General features: G+C 42.0%; 1 protein-coding gene across 2 annotated transcripts in view; it reads left to right on the top strand.

The window, feature by feature from the left end:
* LOC126094927 (myelin expression factor 2) overlaps positions 1 to 20,192 on the top strand; it is a 72,972-nt gene that overhangs the window by 12,763 nt on the left and 40,017 nt on the right. For both annotated transcript variants that reach the window (XM_049909575.1, XM_049909574.1), the window contains exons 3-4: positions 14,782 to 14,936; positions 15,461 to 15,808. In XM_049909575.1, the coding sequence (XP_049765532.1) occupies positions 14,782 to 14,936; positions 15,461 to 15,808 (503 nt within the window). The remainder of the gene's footprint in view (positions 1 to 14,781; positions 14,937 to 15,460; positions 15,809 to 20,192) is intronic.

Consider the following 20,192-nt stretch of genomic DNA (forward strand, 5'->3'; position numbering starts at 1 on the left):
ATAAAATTATTTAAATGTCCTACGTTGTTTAAGAGAAGAGATGGTGTAATTATGGGATTTCCTTAAATAGGGGCCCATTTTTACACCAACCATTCTTAAGCAGCATGGCCACTATCACGTCTAACCTAAAAGCGTGTGTAATGTAAAATGTGCTTCTAATAGTAGCTTAGGACTCTGTTTCGGATATCACTGAGAAATTGTTTTAAAGTAATCAGAAGGATATAAAAAGAAAAAGATTTCACATACCTACCAAACATTTGCAGTCCTGAACAAATACCAGTTCACAAAATACCTGACACTGTAACTACACTGCTTGAAGTGATTCTTCCAACTGTTCACTGCTACCATCTGTCAACAACAGGCACTGTTTTCAGTCCTTTCTGTCAGACTGCAGTACTTCCCATACTCTTAGTAAAGGGTGCCCATTTTTACACCTTTCCTCTATGTAATGTAGGAACTGAACTTTCTTCAACAACTTTAATGTCATTCAGTAAATGATCGAGCCACACTAATTCACTTCTCTTAACTTGCAGCAACAAATTGGGTTTCTGTTGATGTGTATGCCTTAAATTTTTGTCTGTAACACATTAGCTTTCTAATCATTTCTATAACCCTCAAAGTACAATGTACATATGTATTTTGAGCTCCATTTAGAGATGTCATTCACAACTCTGTAACATAACTCTTCAAATGTTCTTGAGTATTGTCTCCTTGAATTTCACATCTTGGCTGACAATGACTGAAGGCGTTCGTGGAAGGTGAGCACAATAGCCGGACACCAAGGCCAACTACATAACTTCTGCAATGTTCTGCTGGTTCTTTACTGTGATACTGGCTGTTAGCCTGATGCATAACCAAGAATTATTTAATCTTGCTCACCTTATTTCAGCACTCTGTTATTGCTGGAAATTAATCCAACATTGTCTGTAAAATATAACAATGGAAATAATAAATATTATTGGATAGATAAATATACTCTCCAAGTGGTGGCAGGAAAACAAAACATGAAAAAGGTCTTACATATGTAACCTATTAGAGCCAGTGGCTCCTCCTTCCGGCAGAGGAGTAGAGGGGGAAGGAAGAGGGTTGAGGGAAAAGGGCTAGATAGATTTAGGAAAAGGAGTAGAGTTTGGAGAAGTCGCCCAGAACCCCCGGTCAGAGGAGACTTGCTGGAGGGGATGAGAAGGAGAGTGTGATTGGGGAATGCATCAGACAAGGTTTGAAAACCTGAAACCTTAAAGACGGAGCACTGCCTTCAACATCATGCATGAGTTATAGAGTGAATAGCTAAGTGCATTGTGTGTAGCAGAGGTGGGAGTAACTACTACTTTCATAATTTCATGTCAGTTTTCCACATCTCTCATTTTCTGACCTGTCTATTTTTCGCTGTCCTCCCTCACACCTCTGTTTTATACAATGCACTTACATTCTTAACTCTTACTAACTTATGCACGATGTTCTAACAGTAATCTAACATATTACCTGTTTTCCACCTTCAAAGCTCTTGTCCAGTTCAGTCCCCAACATGTCTCTCCTTCTCATTCTATCCTTAAGTCTTCCTGACCTGGGGTTCTGGGGGACTTTTCTAAAGTCTATCCCTTTTCCCAAACTCCTTAACTCCTTGAGTCCTTTCCGTTCGCCCTCTTCCTTTCCCTTAAACCCTTCTGCTGGAACTTCTTCCGAAAGCTTGCAGAAGTAAAACCTTTGTGCGTGTGCTCTGCTGCTGCTGCTGCTTGGTGAGTAGGTTTTTTGTTCGTACAATCACATTATATTGTGAAACAAGTACGATACTTATGATAAAAAGGTGTATTGTATACTGTGCTCGTGTGATTAGGTGATATAAATGTGCTGTATCATGTGGAACACCACATACATTGATGTTGACTAAAAGTGAAAAAGTCTTTTTTACAGATTACAATTGACTTGGAGTATAACAAGTTTTCTCTTGTCCCCATGACATTACAGGCATTGTCACTCTTCCCTATGGTACTCACCATAACTCCCAGGCAGGAACCAATGACACGTACAAATTTCTCGACCAGCAGGTACTGCCGATCTTGTATGATGAGTGTAGTCCTGGCTTCCAGATGTAGTGCATCAATGTTTCATGATACATGTGCATAAATGAAACACATCCAAACCTTAGAGTACCTCAATCCTTACAACTTTGTAGTGCTGACCATGTTCAAAAATGCTTGTCCAACACATCACTTCAAGAATAAAGGAATGTTAACCGTACACTTCCAAACAACTGACATTGAACCAATTCCATTTGTCATGGAATCCATACAGAACATAATCCCAAATACTTCCAGATGATCAAACTTAACTCCTTTAAAAATATTGTTTCTTTGTGTTATACTTAATGGCTCATTTTTGTTAAGAGTATGAATGGTAGCAGGTATAGCTTCAGCTTACAATGCTTCGGGAATGCGTGTTGCTGATGAAGCCATAAACATATCATCTAACAGATAATCCTGTTCTCTCATTCAGAAACTCCATTTAATTTTAGTGGCTGTAGTACAGTGAGAGAATTTTTCTTTTTTTCTACCCAGTGTGTGTGCGTTTACATTGGTTATCTTCTTCGCCATCATGTTTGTAATTCTTCAGTGCTCACTTGTGCCTGAGTTCCCACCAACTCAATAAATATTGGTAACTTCTGTTTAACTCCATGTTTTTACTTTTATGTGTGTCATTCCAAAATCAGAAAAATGGGAAGTAAAAACGAGAAATTACCAATAACCAGCCAAATCTGTTCATTTCATTGGATAGAATTCGTAAGTGAAGACTAATTCACTTGGGATAGTTGGCTTATCAACTCTGTTGTCTAAAGCCAGATGGTAATTACCTAGCATACAACTTGCACAAAATTTGCATTAACCTACACGTAAATGTAGAGCTGTCAAGAACAATTGTACATGGTATTTATTGTAGTGTTCAAATCTTTTGTCACATTTGAAGTGTCGGTAGCTTCTTTTACAGCAAAAGACTTTCCATGTTAAATCAGTGCAATTGCCAGATGATAAAGTTCGTACTTGATTTCAGATAAAGAAACAGCAGTTGGCAAGTTGTCTCCGTAAAACTCGCATTTTACTAACATTTTTGATATGTTGATCAGTACTTCTCTCTCCAGCCTTTTCTAACAGAAAATAAATTACAGGCACCATATGGACAGTACCACCTAACTTCAAAATATCATCTAATCAATCTTTTTCCATAAAAAGTTTCAACATGGGCATGACCACTTCCAAATGCTTCGAAGTGTTCATTATTATTAGCGTTGTCCTACTTCTTCGGTACATGAAAAGGATTGTATGAAACGTGTCAGTCTAGATTATTTGTTACATTGATGTGCAGCATAACTATCAATGTATCACATGTAATACACTAATAAATTCAAAATTGCAATTGAATCAGATCTGTCTTTCTGGAATTACATCTGTCGATGTTTTCACATCTGATAACACTGTACAACCATCACGGTTAGAAGAGGTGTTGAGTATAAATCTGTTTTGCAGTCTTCTGAAATGTACCACAAGAAAAATGTTTCTTCACATTGTGGTTGCTTAACTTTGTCGTTTTTGAGGGTCTATGATTCTGCAGCAGTGTAGAAAATTGAAGCTTCTACATCAATGGAATCAAAAGATCAGCTTTTTGTGTGACATATTTTGATACAAACTTATCAGAGACGATAACAAATGTGAAATTAAACAAAAAAAATTGAACTTAAAATTATAACCTTGGAAATCTTGGAGTTACTTGGTCTGATACTCCGTGTGTATGGACATAAAAAATTGGCAAAATATGTTGACATTCCAGACTCCGGGTTGGGTTAACTATGTATGTGCATAATTAAGTTTGTACGGAATCCTCAGCATGTGAGTCTGACTTGCACTTGGCCAATTTTTCTTCTTCTTGTGGTAGTTCGTATCGAGTCATGTAAATGCGATCAAATTCGTTAGGCAATGTCTGAAGTGAATGTTTACAAACCAGCTTCTATTGTTTTATTGAACATGGACATCTTTGTTTGAACTTCATCAAAGTTTGCCAAATGATCTCCTGCACTGTCTGACCATTCCCACTCCATATTATGAAACTTAATGTTGCAACAAGTCATTATTTTCTGGAGATTGTCTATTGTAAATGCAGTACAACTTTTCCCGTACACCTTATTGCAGTTTCACATGTGGCAGGTTGAAGTAACTGTTTTGTGTCTACTGATAAGATGTTTCTCACTTTTTAATTTGCTTTCATCAAAGTAGGTAGTTGTCAGATACTCAAATTTGCTACTTGTTTGATTAAAATGCCACTTAAGTTATATACTGTCACATTCCAAAGTAACCTTCATGAGGATATACTATCTTGGCCAATTCTCCTCACCAATTTTTGATTTTTCTTCAGTCTCAGTGTTTTTTGTGGTTGGCAAATGTCAGTTGGACTCTACACAAACGTGTTAAATTACTTCATTTGTTGTCCACAACAATGTTATTGTGTCAAAGGCTTCTGTTTGAATTTGTTCCTCAGATCAGTGTTTAGCAGAACCACAGATCTCTGCTACCATGCCGAGAATAAAATATTAATGATTAGGCTGCTTAAACAGATTTATTCAGTGCTTCAAAACACGTTATTCTTAGCAACAAACTCAGCTCTCTTGAGAACTAAGGTGTTCCACAACAACACAGATGTTATGTATATAATAAAATATGAAATTGTGATTTATACAGTCCTTCGCACGTTCATTTCAGTGGGATAACAGTACAAACTTCAAATTTTTATCCTCATTCATCAGTGCTCTAATTTTTGTGTGGGTTCAATTAACAGTAATTACAGGGATGTGCATAATATTAAGAAAGTCAGTCCCCCCCCAGGGGGTCCACATCTCATGTGGATACATGCGTGGTGAGCACGTGGCCCCGAGCTAGTGCAGTTCTCCTTCCTTTCTGGGCTGCCCTTTCCCATTCCTCTTTGCCCCAATCCTTTCCCCTCCCCCTCCTTACCTACCTTCACACTCCCTCTTCTTGGGGTAATGTATCGAGCCTTTGTCCGGAGACAGACTTTTGAACACTCCAGGATCCTGTTTCCTTTGTTTTTTCCCAGGTCTTATGCTTTCTTCCTCTATTGGTCTTTCCCTACGTTCACTCTTCTACTTGCTTTCACGCCCTTACTTCTGTCTCTGCCTCATGCTCATTGCCCTATTCTCCTTGTCTTCTTTTCCTTGTCCTATTCTCCGCTTCGGCGTTTGAGACTTTCCTCTATCCCTCTCTCTTTCCTCTCTTCTCTCCTCCCTGTGCGTGTCTGAAGGTCGAACCACGTGTTCGCATGCATAGCCGGTGACGGGGTAACTCGTATTTCCTCGCCCTGGGTCGACAAGTAAGGCACGCACGCACCCCCTGGTAAACGCCAGGCCCAGGGAGGGGTGATTGCCTGAGCTGTTACCTTCTGAACGTCCCGATTGGTCCCTCCGTTCGTTTCTTGGGAGGTATGACCTGAGGTGTGGACAAACACCTAAGGCGGGAGTGCCCTCTGCCCTCTGAAGGGGGGGGGGGGGGGGGCACAAGGATGGAGCACGCCATCAGAGACGCTGGCAATCATGGGGATTCATCTGAATTCGATTTCTCCTTATCTTCTTCTCCTTCTTCTTCCCTGTCTTTTACCCAGAAAAGAAAGTCAGCTGAAATTCCTGTTCAGAAAATTCTACCACCACCACTTAAGTTTCTTGTTGTCACAAAGTCTGACGGTCACGATTTTTCAACAGTCGACCCTTAACGTCATTCAGAAGGGTGTAGATGCGATTGCAGGACAAGTGAAGCCTTGTACTCAGTTGAGCTACGGTACCTTGCTGTTGGGAACAAAGTGCCCCCTCCTTGGTCCCTCCCTCGCTTGCGACTTTGCTTGCATTTTTCCTGCAGCTCCAAGTCCTCCGTTCCACCTGCCGGTCTTCGTCAACAATTCCTGGCTCTTCTTGCCTTGTTTCACAATGCAGGTGTAGTCTACATCGATGGTTCTGTGGTCAATGGATGCACTGGGTTTGCTTTCATCCATGGCGACTACGTTGAGCAGCATTCCCTGCCTTGTGGGAGCAGTGTTTCCATTGCGGAGCTGGTTGTTCTTTATCGTGCACTCGCTCACCTTTCCTCCTGCCCTGGGGAGTCATTTGTCATATGCAGTGACTCCCTGAGTAGATAGCAAGCACTCGACCAGTGTTTTTCTCTGGACCCTTTGGTGCGCGGTATTCAAGATGCTATTTTTGCTCTCGCCGAGTGTGGTCACTCAGTGACGCTTGTGTGGACCCCAGGCCACATAGACATTCCAGGAAATGAATGTGTCGATTGGTTGGCCAAGCAGGCCACCACTTCGCCGCCCCTGGAGCTTGGTCTCGTGGAAAGAGACTTCCGGTCAGCCCTACATCGCAAGGTCCGCGATGTTTGGAGCTCTGAATGGTCTGTCTTGAACAAGCTCCGCATGGTCAAGTCGTCCACGTTCGTATGGAACTCATCCTTGAGGGGCATGCGTAGGGACTCAGTTCTCTGCCGTCTCTGAATTGGACATACGCGGTTAACCTACAGCTATCTCCTTCATCGTGAGAACCCGTGCAGGGCTGACAGTGGTCCATCTTCTGATTGACTGCCCCCTTTTAGCCCCCTTGCAGCAGTCCTTTAATTTACGAGCTGCACTTCCTTTAATTCTTGGTGATGATGCCTCTATAGCTGACTCAGTTCTACGTTTTATCCGTACAGCTGGGTTTTATCACCCGTTCCGGTGTGGGCGCTCTCGCATGATTTCTCAGGCTACACCCAATCCAGCGACTTTTAATTGTGACATGGATACCAAAATAGTGTCTTCTGTGGTAACAAGTTGTGTTGGTACCTCTTATCAAAGCTTTCCAGCTCGAGGTTCTTTGTTTGTAGTTGAGTGGTTGACCTTTTACCTAATCCATCAACTACTGTAGTCTGTTTACTCTTGTGAAGTATTTGCTCTGCTCCTTCTTTTCAAGTGTACTCTATTTTGTGTTATTGCGGTGTTTTAGCTCTGTACCCCTTGGTGTTCCCTCCCTCTGGATGCAGAGGTTACGCTTTTACTGTATAGGCCTTTTGCAATTATGTCTGTTTGGAACGGGGGACTGATGACCTTGATGTTTAGCCCCCATCAAACCCCAAAACCAACCAACCAACCAACCAACCAACCGAGTGCCCGTTCCAGGCCCAAAAATTACTTAGAGCCACTCTTACACACACTCCCTGTACGGGTGGAGGCCCATTGCACCTTGAATTCGTCGCATGGCGAGGTGTATACCAGGCCACTCGATGGACTAACTGATTAGGAGACCCTGTCTTTTCTCTCTGATCAGGGAGTTGCGGCTGTCCATCGGGTCATGAAAAGGGTCGACAAGGACATCATACCGACCTGAACCATATTCCTGTCATTCGACAACGTGCAATTGCCTTCATTAATTAAAGCGGGTTATGAGACATTCCTGTTCGGCCGTATGTATCTCGCCCTACAAGGTGTTACCAATGTCAGCGGTTTAACCATAGATGGCAGTCTTGTTAAAGTGTGGCTAAATGCGTTACCTGTGGCAGGGACGCTCATGAGGGCGACTGTCCACCTCCGTCCCCTCGTTGCGTCAACTGCATGGGCGACCGTGCTGCCTCCTCTCGCGACTGCCCTGTCTACAAAGATGAGAAAGATGTACAGGAAATAAGAGTGAAAGAGAAGATGGCGACCTCGGCTGCTCGCAAGTTATTCAATAGCAGAAAGCCCACTGTGCTTCCGGCAGGGATATACAGTATCGTTCTCGCCTCTCCTCGGCCTACCAGGGAGGTAGCTACACAGCCATGCGATCTAACGTTTAGCAGATTCGGTCATCTGATCGGCCAGTGCCAAGATCACCCAATCAATGTCTCCTCTTCCTCCCACCTACCCTAAGGCTCAATCATCCTCATCTACTACTGCTAAGACGAGGTCCTCTAAATCAGATGCTTGAACCTTCAAAAAAGAACATACGCAAAGATTTCTTGCGTACCCGAACTTCACAGCTGTCAACTGTTCTTTCGATCAAATGTAATTCTTCAAAGAAGGCTCATAGTAAAAAGAGTTCTCCATCTCCACCGAAGTGCGTTTCTTCTCCTGTGCCGCCCAGCGGTTGCCGTCCCTGGCCATCTTCAGTTTCGCTAGGCCACACCGCTGGTAGCTGATGCATCTGGCCTTTCACCGGCGGAGGAGGCTGCCCCTCCTGAACAGCTCAGGAAGGTGGCAGACACAACTATTGAGTTGATGGACTGTAACTCACCACCTATAGATTGCAGCAGCAGTGCTCCCTCGAAGCCAGGCCCTCAGCGTCAATCGAGGTGACCATTTCTTGTTTCTTTTTTCTTTTTTTTCCTCGTTTTCATAATGGCACTTCTTCAATGGAATATTCGTGGCATTCAGTCCAACTGAGAGTAACTAAAATTGCTCCTCTGAGAGGAACTAAAATTGCTCCTTCGAATGCACTATCCGCTTGTCGTAGGTCTCTAAGAATTGAAGTTACGTCCATGCGATTGTATTGACCTGGCACACTATACCTCTGTGCATTCTGACCTACCCTCTGTGGCAGGTATTCCGGCTCATGGAGGGGTCATATTGCTGGTTCGGGATGATGTCTACTACGATCCAATCATATTGCACACAGATCTGCTGGCAGTTGCCGTCCGAATTACTCTCCCCACTTTCACATTTTCCATTCGTACTGTTTACACTCAATCGTCTGCCTTTACTAGGGCAGACATGATACAACTGATTGCTCAGCTTCCTACACCATTTTTGTTGGTTAGAGACTTTAATGCCCACCATCCCCTTTGGGGCTCTCCAGCATCCTGCCCGAAACGCTCCCTCTTGGCAGACCTTTTCAACCACTTCAATCTAGTCTGCTTAAATACCGGTGCACCTACCTTCCTTTCGGATGCAATGCATACCTATTCCCACTTGGATCTCTCATTATCCACTATCCCATTTGCATGTCGGTTTGAGTGGTGTGCTCTGTCTGACACTTGGGCAACCATTTCCCCTGCGTAATCCATCTCCTGCATCACACCCCTTCTCCACGTTCCACTAGCTGGAACACATCCAAAGCCGACTGGGGGCTTTTCACCTTCCTGGTGACCTTCCACGAACCTGACTTCTCCAGCTGCGATAGTCAGGTCACACACCTCACGGACGTTATTCTCACTGCTGCTGAATATTCCATCACTTGTACTTCATCTTCTTCTCGTCAAGTCCCAGTCCCCTGGTGGACTATGGCATGCAGCGACGCTATTTGTGCTCGGCAACGTGCTTTACACACCTTCCACCGCCACCCTACAATGGCGAACTGTATCAGTTACAAACGACTCTGTGCACAATGTCGTCGTGTTATCAAGAAAGCAAAAAGGCTTGCTGGGTGGATTTCAGCAGCTCATTCAACAGTTTTTCTCCTCCTCTAGTTGTCTGGGGTGGCCTGTGGCGGTTATCTGACACCAAGGTCCACTCCCCAACTTGTGGCCAGACTGTAGTGAATGACGTTCTTGCGGATCCTGAGGATGCCTCAAATGCCTCTAGCCGCTTTTTCGAAGAGGTTTCGAGCTCTGCCCATTACCACCCTGCTTTGCTCCCCCAGAAACAAGCAGTGGTACGGCCACCTTCTTTCCAGTCTTTGAATCGTGCCACCTTCACCGTGCGGGAACTCGAAAGTGCACTCAACCGGTCCCAATCTGCACCGGGGCCCGATGGTATCCATATTCAGATGCTGAAGAACCTTTCTCGTGCAGGTAAAGGCTTTCTTCTTCGTGCCTGTAATCGCATCTGGGCTGAAGGTCATGTTCCCACACACTGGCGTGAAGCAATTGTTGTTCCCATACCCAAACCAGGAAAGGACAAACACCTTCCTTCCAGTTATCACCCCATCTCCCTTACCAGCTGTGTCTGCAAGGTGATGGAGTGCATGGTAAATTTTAGATTGGTTTGGCTCGTTGAATCTCGATGCTTCCTTACCAATGTTGCTTTCGTAGGTGCCGTTCTGCTGTTTGACCACCTAGTTACATTGTCGACCTTCATTATGAACAACTTTTTGCGTAAGGGCCAGACGGTGGCTGTGGTCTTTGATTTGGAGAAGGCTTAAGACACCCCGCACTATGCATGCTTGGGGCCTTCGCAGCTGCCTCCCTCTTTTTGTTAATGCATTTTTAATGGAGCGAATGTTCAGGGTACGTGTGGGTTCTGTTTTGTCAGATGCCTTTTGCCAGGAGAATGGGATGCCCAGGGCTCTGTTTTGAGTGTGGCCCTTTATGCCATAGCTATCAATCCAATAATGGATTGCCTTCCTGTTGACGTTTCAGGCTCCCTTTTCGTGGACGACTTTACGATCTACTGTAGTGCTCAGAGAACATGTCTTTTGGAGTGCAGTCTTCAGCGTTGTCTAGACCGTCTATATTCCTGGAGTGTCGTTAACGGTTTCCGTTTTTCTGGCGAGAAAATGGTCTATATGAACTTCTGGTGTTACAAACCATTTCTTCCACCATCTTTACATCTCGGTCCCGTTGCTCTCCCATTCGTGGAGACAACAAAATTTTTAGGTCTTACATTTGACAGGAAACTTTGCTGGTCTCCACGTCTTACTTGGCTGCTCGTTGTACCCGTTCCCTAAATGTCCTCAGTGTTCTCAGTGAAACGTCATGGGGAGCAGATCGGTCCATTCTCTGATCAAAGCTTCATTATGGGAGCTTTGTCTACTCTTCCGTCCATCTTACGCCGTCTAAACTCAATCCACCATCAGGGGTTACATCTGGTGACTGATGCTTTCTACACCAGCCCTTTTGAGTCTGTATGCCGAAGCTGCCGAATTACCGCTAAACTACCGACGTGATATGTTGGTTTGTCGGTATGCCTGCCGACTGATGTCAATGCCCGACCACCCGTCATATTTCTCTTTCTTTGAAGACTCTCTTGACAGCCAATACGGGCTGTAAGTCTCTGCCCTGTTACCTCCTATAGTTCGCTATCATCGCCTGCTTCAGCAACTTGATTTTACCCTCCCTACGACTTTTCGAGTGGGTGAGAGCCCGACACCACCTTGGCTCCAGGCTCAGGTTCGCGTTCACCTTGAACTCGGCTCGTGACTGCGGATTCGATATACCGCTCGGGGTTTGTCGAATTTCGTTAGAGACTCGCTAATAACGTCTTTATTTACACGGATGGCTCAAAGACTACTGCTGGCGCCGGATGTGCCTGTGTCGTTGGAGATGATACCTTTCAGTATCGGCTCCTTGACCCGTGTTCAAGCTTTACAGCTGAGCTTTTTGTTCTCTATCAGGCTGTTCAGTATATCCGCCACCACAGTCATTCTCTCTATGCCATCTGCTCGGATTCTTTGAGTGCCATTCAGAGTCTGCTTGATCCATATTTGGACCACCCTCTCATGCAACGAATTAAACGGTCCCTTCAGTCGCTAGCTGATACCAGCGCTCGTGTCCTCTTTTTTGTGGATTCCTGGCCACATTCGTGTGCCTGGGAACGAAGCTGCTGATGCTGCAGCCAAGGCTGCTGTCCTCTTGCCCCGGGCAGCTTCCTTTTGTGTCCCATCAACTGCCGCTATCATCGCCTGCTTCAGCAACTTGATTTTACCCTCCCTACGACTTTTTGAGTGGGTGAGAGCCAGACGCCACCTTGGCTCCAGGCTCAGGTTCAGGTTTGTTGGCACGTTTCATCATTGTGGCATGAGGCTTAGTCCTCTCCTTGAAAATAAGCTTAGGGCCATCAAACTGATCCTGACGGCTTGGACGACCTTCCCACACCCATCCCGGCGAGAGTAGGTCATTTTGGCCAGGTTGCGTATTGTGCATTGCCGATTTAGCCACTGCTACCTGTTGTCTGGTGACCCTGCCCCGCAGTGCCCCTGTGGTCATCGATTGACGGTGCACCATGTTTTATTGTCACGGTGCACCATGTTTTATTGTCCTGTCCCTGTTTTATTCACTCTCGTCTAGATCTGCCGTCTACCTTACAGGAACTTTTAGCTGATGACGCTCGAGCAGCTGCTCGTGTCCTTCGTTTTATTACACTGACGGACTTGTCCAAAGAGATCTAACTCTTTTATTTTGTTTCTCTGCGTCCTTGTAAGTACTTTCTGATGTTGCCCCCTTACGTTTTTCTACGGCGTTAGTGCACTAATGTTTGTGATGGGTGCTAATGACCTTAGTAGTTGCTAAACAAAGATCAGTACATGATACAGTTTATAAAATTTGGAGTATGAAACAGTTTCATAGTGTGAATATTGAGAAGATCGGTTGTTAAGGAGAGTCTTTAGTTTTTTAAACACTTCAGTGCTCTCTTGTATTGGTTGTTATGGCAATTTCTTTTATTCAGTGGATGTTAATGGTTTTACAGGAGAGGTGATGGTCTGCTTCAAAAGGTTTTTGTAAAGATTGAATGGTATCAATTTTGTTGTTTGTATCTAAATTAGGTACAGCGAGGGTATTTTACTGTTGTTTTGTCATACAAAGATTAACTGAAGACATTCACTCAAGTATACAGCATTGTTGTTCAGTAAAGGGTAATCATGATATGGTAACCAGGGACATTTACGTTCTCAAGTCATAAGTTAAGTCAAATAAGTTTGACTGTCAGACGGAACCAGTTTTGGGGAGAAACTGATTAGGAAATTAATTTTCCTCTGGATCTTTGTGACATTAAAGAAGCGATAGAAAACTCCTCTGACATTTGGAAACTTGTAAGATCTAATGAGGTACAGACAGCTTGTGATAAGGCATTGTACTAGATGTATTTGGATACCATATTTACTCGAATCCAAGCCACACTTTTTTCCGGTTTTTTGTAATCCAAAAAACCGCCTGCGGCTTAAAATAGTGCAAAGTAAGCGGAAGTTCTGAAAAAATGTTGGTAGGTGGCGCCACAACTAACATTTGCCGTCGAATATATGTAGCGCTGCACAGACATGCTTTACAGGCACAAAGATAAATACCGACGCCAAAACCTCTGCGTCAGTAAACAAATTTTAAAAATAGGTGGAAGACGAGCTTTTTTTTCACCGCCCCGAGTTTTGACCACTGCGTTTTCATACATTATCCAACGAAGTAAATGCAGATTCCGTAATGTTCATCTTCGAATGTAGCAGCATTTCAATGTACTACGAAAATCCGACTGGCAAGACTGTTTGGGATGTTTGTCAATATGGCCAACTCTACGTTCTGAATTTTTTCCTACCTGCGAGAAGAGATAGTTGCTAATAGGTTATGAACTGTGAATCACATGAAGTATTCTCTTCACCATAGGAAAAATACGAATATAAACATTTTGCCGTGTATTCTTTTGTCTTTGCTGCTATCTCATTTCAATCCTGTCTGCCTAATAAACTACGAAACTAAGTGAGACAACAGCAAACGCGGAAGAATATACATATCATGTCATGTTTATATTCGTATTATTCTTATGACTAATAGTGATACAGTCAAAATGAAGCACGGCAATTGACTAGATTTTTAAATCTAAGATGATTCTAATTTCTGTGCAGAATGTTATGTACTAAAGAGGTGTCTGCAAGGATTTTCAAACTGAGAAAAATTTTCACTAAACTCTTGTTCAGAACTTCTATCATATGCAGTATATTATTTAGTTCTTGTTGATCATTATCAAAGTAAGCAGCAGTGTAAGAAACAACAAATAGCAGTTTCTTGCCATTATTTCGCTAATGAGACTTCTTTTTTTTAAAAAAAGAAATTGTAAGAGACGGTAGCATGCACAAAAGCAAGCCATGGCAAGAGCGGCGACAGGCCGTAAACACTCAGTATCAGAATACGACAAACATTGCATGACACAGTATAGTAATGCATTTTCAGCTTAGAGTGACGTAAAAACCTATAACTAAGAGAACGGCGCTTATCATATCAAAGAAAAATAAACAATCAATTCAAACCAGACGAAGTACGTGAAAAAGTAAAGGTACCCATATAAATAAGGATGGAGCGCCTGACGCATAGCAATGGCTACCTGGTAAAGCTTAACTGCGAAGCTTAAGACTCGAACTAAACTACTGTAGCTGTATCGTCATTCATTCGACCTAAATTGTGTCTCATATTACAATGGACCAACTTTGTTTCGATTTGGAGGTGCGGCCTAAAACTTTTCTCTCTCCTTGAATTTAGAGTCTCAAATTTCAGGTGTGGCATAGAATCGGGAAAAATTTTTTTCCTTGATTTCGAGTCTCATTTTCTAGGTGCGGCTTAGATTCGAGTGCGGCTTAGATTCGAGTAAATAACGGTATTTGTTTCCCTGTATACTCTCATTGACTCAAGTGTTCAGTTATGGCATACCACTGGGAAGTGATGGAAAACCCCACTAGGTCTCTTGAAAAACTTACTTACGAAATACGAGCAAAAGTTAGATACTGCACTTCTAATATGTCTAGTGGTCAGTCATGTCTGTGTTCAGCCATCTAAGTGCAAGTGTGTGTGTGTGTGTGTGTGTGTGTGTGTGTGTGTGTGTGTGTGTGTGTGTGTGTGTGTGTGTGTGTGTGTTCAAAGTAACAGTTCTGAAAAACCAAGAAGTGATTTTTGATACTGAAGTTAGTAAGGTATTTGCCACTGTGCAGCTATTTTTTGTAACACTGAGCTGCTTGAATGCTCTGTAAACAGGAGTGGATCATGATGTATTACATGTCATGATTTCTAGAAATTATATGGAATTATATTAATTACTAGAGAAAAAGGTGCTATCCAAATGTAAGTTAATGAGTATTTGTATCTATTTCAGTTGGAGAAGTTTCATACGTTGAACTCTTCATGGATGAAAATGACAAACCGCGGGGCTGTGGAATAGTAGAATTTGAATCGCCAGAGTCTGTGAAAAAAGCTGTGGAAAAAATGCACCGGTTTGATCTTAAAGGCAGAAAGCTGGTTGTTAAAGAGGTATCTCATTCTATACTGTTTAAAGTGGTTGCAAAAAACATATTTTAGATTTAAATCACACTTTTTCTTTAGGAAGTTAATGGACATAGCTGAACCACATTTGCTTCTGTGCTTAAATTTTCTGGGATAGAATGTGTTAAAAATGTGTCAAGTGTGTGAATGTTTCATTGATGTACATTGGCAGTAGTGGCTGTAGTGCATTCTCCATTTTGTCATTATTTCACGTTTCATTTTGGACCAATTCATATCTCTCTCTCTCTCTCTCTCTCTCTCTCTCTCTCTCTCTCTCTCTCTCTCTCTCTCTCTGTTCACTTCATTGCCACTTAACATTCTATACTTCAAACAGGGCTATGTTTTGTGATATTACAGTTAGGGTTAAGTTTTTTCACATTATTCTGTGTTCTAATCTCGTCACATGAACACAGTTGGTTATATCAAATACTGCTTTGATCATTACACAAAAGAAAACATTGGAGACACACATTAAAAGCAGGACTCACGTATAACTTTCCTTAATGTTTCAGGACTTTGGTGTTGACAGAGACAAATATGGTCGTCCAATTAAAGGTGGTGGTGGCGGTGGTGGTGGCGGTGCTGCTGGTGGAGTAGGTGGTGGTGGCACTGCAGGCATGGGCCAGGGAGCAGGTAATTTAGCTCGAGGGAGAGATGATGTCCGTGCCAAGTGGGATCATCCTGCTCCACCACTACCATTGCAGACAGCATTTCCAGCATTGGGGTCTCAGCAGGCTGCAAATGCTGCTGCAGCTGCTGCTGCAAGTAGCAAGTGGGGAAATACATATGGACTTAGTCCGGAATTTCTGGAGTCTCTCTGGATAACTGGCCCTTTGAACACGAGAGTTTTTGTTGCCAATGTAAGTAGCGCAAATAATTTTGTGGCATTAAAATAATGGATTTTGTTGCATTTAATTAAATTTTGTGTGATTAAAATTACTTATTAGAAATTTCACACTTTGAAACTGATTTGTTCCAGTCAGGACTAATACCACATACTTACTCCATGTGACACTAACAAAGAATCAGTTTGCTTTCAATCTGCAAAACCTGCTGCTCTTTGTCCAGGACAAATTTGAAATACCTCCATTTACTCAGATAAGGATACTGTAAAGGTGGTATAATGGATAGTGTGCAGAGACCCTGGTACATCCTCAATCTCTGTGCTCTGCTCATCATAGAGTAAACCTGATGTAAACATTACGCCATGTAATCTTCTGCGTTTGCTTGAATCTCATTGGGTTTCGTTTAATGTGGAGTGGAATCCAAGCTGTGACCAGTACAGTGAAGTATGATCATAAATATAAGTTTTATGTCGCGTTACATGCACATAGACTGCGATAATGTGGGACAACAGCTTTACTGGCGCATTAAATTTGGACAGCACTGGCCAGCCAGCAGTCCAACTAACTCAAATTACGTGAGCAGTTGCAGTTCAGATGTAAAGGGACAAGCAATAAAACAATATGGCTTTGAACGTCATTTAATTTCTAAAGAGAATGAAATAATGTTTGGAGAAATTCCAGTACTACTGACCAGACAGAAAGCATAAAATGCACTTGTTCTCACCTGACACAGTATTCTAATTACAAACTAGAGTGATGAAAATTCCGAACTTAAACATAGGGTAATTTTTCTGAGTTAGCTGTGTGTAATGCCAAAGTGTACTACAGGGATTTTACTGTACTGTTGAACACTGAAGCCACTGAAGGTATTGATTACAGTTCTTGCTTATGCGATTCTGAGAAATACATTTTATTCTGGAAGTGTCACCTGCTACGTTGATAAGGAGCCTATCAACAACAGAATCCATGAAGCCAACCAGGCACTGCGTTTTCTCATCTTTTATGATGAGTCGTTCTATATCCTGCCAGCGTTCAGCAGTGACTTGTGAAAAACCTATTTGCCTTAGTTCCAGTTGGTCTGGCGGCTTAACTTCTCTGGTCAAATCCCACAACTTGGCTCCAGATCGGTTGTGGTGGGTTCATATTGCAATGGTACAATAGCAAATGTTAAAATGCAGCATTTGTATGATGTGCTCGTTGCTGTGGGAAAGATGAAGTTCATGTTTATACAGTACTTACCTACCTCTGTAATAAAAAAGATGGACATAGTCCAAATAACGAGGATTTGTTTCCCATTTTTGCCTTAAAAAATTAAATTGTGTGTTCTCAATCAACACAACTATTATGAACAGTCTTTCGTAAAACATCGATAATTAAGAATGTGTATTTGAAGTGAAAACAGGAATTCCATGTCCAATACATAATTAGAAACAAGAAGTCGTGCATAATTCATAAAAAGTGATGAGTTTTATGATTAAGAGATGTAGATATTTCGAATCGAACAAAAAAAATCATACTGGAGAGTATTGAACCAACGAACTGTTAACTCTTCTTTGTTAACATTACATTATGCTCCCAACTGCACTACACATATGGTGTGGGGTTATGTATCAACTGTGTTTCATGCAGTGGCTGGGAAAACTTCAAAGCCGATTATCTCTGTAAATTTATGAAAAACATTAAGAACAGCCTATTTCTCGGCACTTTTAAAATAAAAACTATGTAGCTAAAGTGTGATTAAGAGAAAATTGATGGCTGTTAACACATTTGAATATTGGTTTCACTTAAGGGAAGTTGGAACGCCCTATCCCGACAATGTTAAATTTGTGATTTGGTTTCCCTGTATTTCAGGAACCACTGTAGCCATTGAAATGAAACTTTTACAGGACATAAAACTGTTTGTTCTGAGTCTGCTGAAGTACAATAATTGCATTTTTTAATTACATGGTTAAAATTTTGTGTACTTTTATGAACATTATCCTAAATGATTTCAATTGTGCACAGACATGTTCTTTTAGTTCAGTAGACTCAGGATATGTATGTTAAAATTTGAATACTATAGTCGAAGTGGTTTCTGAGATTTAAGGAAAAATGAAACAGAAAACGTAAATTTTCAGGAACAGCTTCTGAAGTTTCAAAAGACTGCAACTCACTTAATATGTGCTTACCGTATTTACTCGAATCTAAGCCGCACTTTTTTTCCGGTTTTCGTAATCCGAAAAACCGCCTGCGGCTTAGAATCTAGTGCAAAGCAAGCGGAAGTTATGAAAAATGTTGGTACGTGCCGCCACAACTAACTTCTGCCGTCGAATATATGTAGCGCTACGCAGGCATGCTTTGTAGGGACAAAGATAAATACTGGCGCCAAAACCTCTGCGTCAGTAAATAAATAAAAAAAAAATAGTGGAAGACGAGCTTTTTTCTCCGCCGCGAGTTTCGACCACTGCATTTTCATACATTATCCAACGAAGTAAATACAAATTCCGTATTGTTCATCTTCGAATGTAGCACAATTTCAGTGTACTACGAAAATCTGACTGGCAAGACTGTTTGGGATGTTTGTCAATATGGCCAACTCTACGTTCCGAATTTTTTCCTATCTGTGAGAAGAGATGGTTGCTAATAGGAACCTGATGAAATTTGAATCACATACAGTATTCTCTTCACCATAAGAATAGTATGAATATAAACATTTTGCCATGTATTCTTTCGTGTTTGCTGTTATCTCATTTAAGTCCTGTCTGCCTAAAATTACGAAACTAGAGTGAGACAACAGCAAACGCGGAAGAATATACGTATCGTGTCGTGTTTATATTCGTATTATTCTTATGTCTAATAGTGATAGTCAGAAATGAAGCACGGCAAGTGACTAGATTTTTAAATCTAAGATGACTCTAATTTCTGTGCAGAATTTGATGTAATAAAGAAGCGGCCGCAAAGATTTTCAAACAGAGAAAATTTTTCGCCTAACTCTCGTTCAGAACATGTTCTATCATACGGAGTCTATTATTTGATTCTTGTTGAACATTATCAAAGAAAGCAGCTGTGTAAGTAACAACAAATAGCAGTCTCTTGCCATTGTTTCGCTAATGAGATGATTTCTCTCTCTCTCTCTCTCTCTCTCTCTCTCTCTCTCTCTCTCTCTCTCTCTCTCTCCCTCTCTCTCTTCTTTCTCTCTCTCTCTCTCTCTTTTTTTTTTTAATAATGCGACAAACAATGCATGACACAGTGCAGTAATGCATTTTCATCTTAAGAGTGATGCAAACACCTATAACAAAGAAAACGGCACTTATCAGATCAAAGCAAAATAAGCAATCGATTCAAACCAGACGAAGCACGTGAAAAAGGAAGGGTACCCGTATAAATACGGACAGAGTGCCTGACGCATAGCAATGGCTACGTGGTAAAGCTTAACTGCTAAGCTTACGACTCGAACCAAACTACTGTAGCTGTATCGTCATTCGTTTGACCTAAATTGTGTCTCATATTACAATGGACCAACTTTGTTTCGATTTGGAGGTGCGGCCTAAAACTTTTCTCTCCCCTTGAATTTAGAGTCTCAAGTTTCATGTGCGGCTTAGATTCGGGGAAATTTTTTTTTCCTTTATTTCGAGTCTCATTTTTCAGGTGTGGCTTAGATTCGAGTGCGGCTTAGATTCGAGTAAATACGGTAACTTTTTTTTTAGTCACTCGAAGCACCCAACACCACACTGTACATCTTGATCTTATCCAAGTTTTTTCTTCTTACTGGACTCGTTAGTGGCTAACTATGCTATCTGCTTCATCAATGCAAACCTTGTCCATTCGTTAAAGTTCTCTGATGCAGTTTACTCCAGGATTAATTGCCATATGCTGTAGCACTTTCACCCTACCAGTGTTGCGATCATCAAAAGCATCACTGATGCCCCACTTCAGTGTTTTCATTCCAACAAAAAAAAGAAAAAAATTTGGTGAGTGAGTTCGTATAAAATTATAGAAAGACTCATTGGGATTTTGAGTCTGACCATGCAGACACTTCATTAGTAATTCAGGACACGCCAGGTCTCCCTAAATAGGTTTTATGATACCCATTGTAACACGCCCGGGAGTACAAATGGGTGGGGTGGCTACTTTTAAACTGTTTGTCGTTTCGGATTGCTGCTTTGGTTGACCGTGCGCCCCGTCCACACCATGTACCTGATAATCCCGCAGCGGTCGTATTGTCCTGCTCCACACTGCTGTTGGCTTGCCTGAAATTATCTATCGAAATACGGGTTTAGGGGAGCCACTCGACGTTAAAACACAATACTGTCTGACATCTGGTATGAGCAAATATATTCTGAGACGATAAAAGAAAGTTACAGATTGCAGTGTTTACATTCCAAGTTGTACATGTTTATCCCAATTAACAATCTTGATG

Source organism: Schistocerca cancellata, chromosome 8, assembly GCF_023864275.1.
Source record: "Schistocerca cancellata isolate TAMUIC-IGC-003103 chromosome 8, iqSchCanc2.1, whole genome shotgun sequence".
Classification (NCBI taxonomy): Eukaryota; Metazoa; Arthropoda; class Insecta; order Orthoptera; family Acrididae; genus Schistocerca; species Schistocerca cancellata.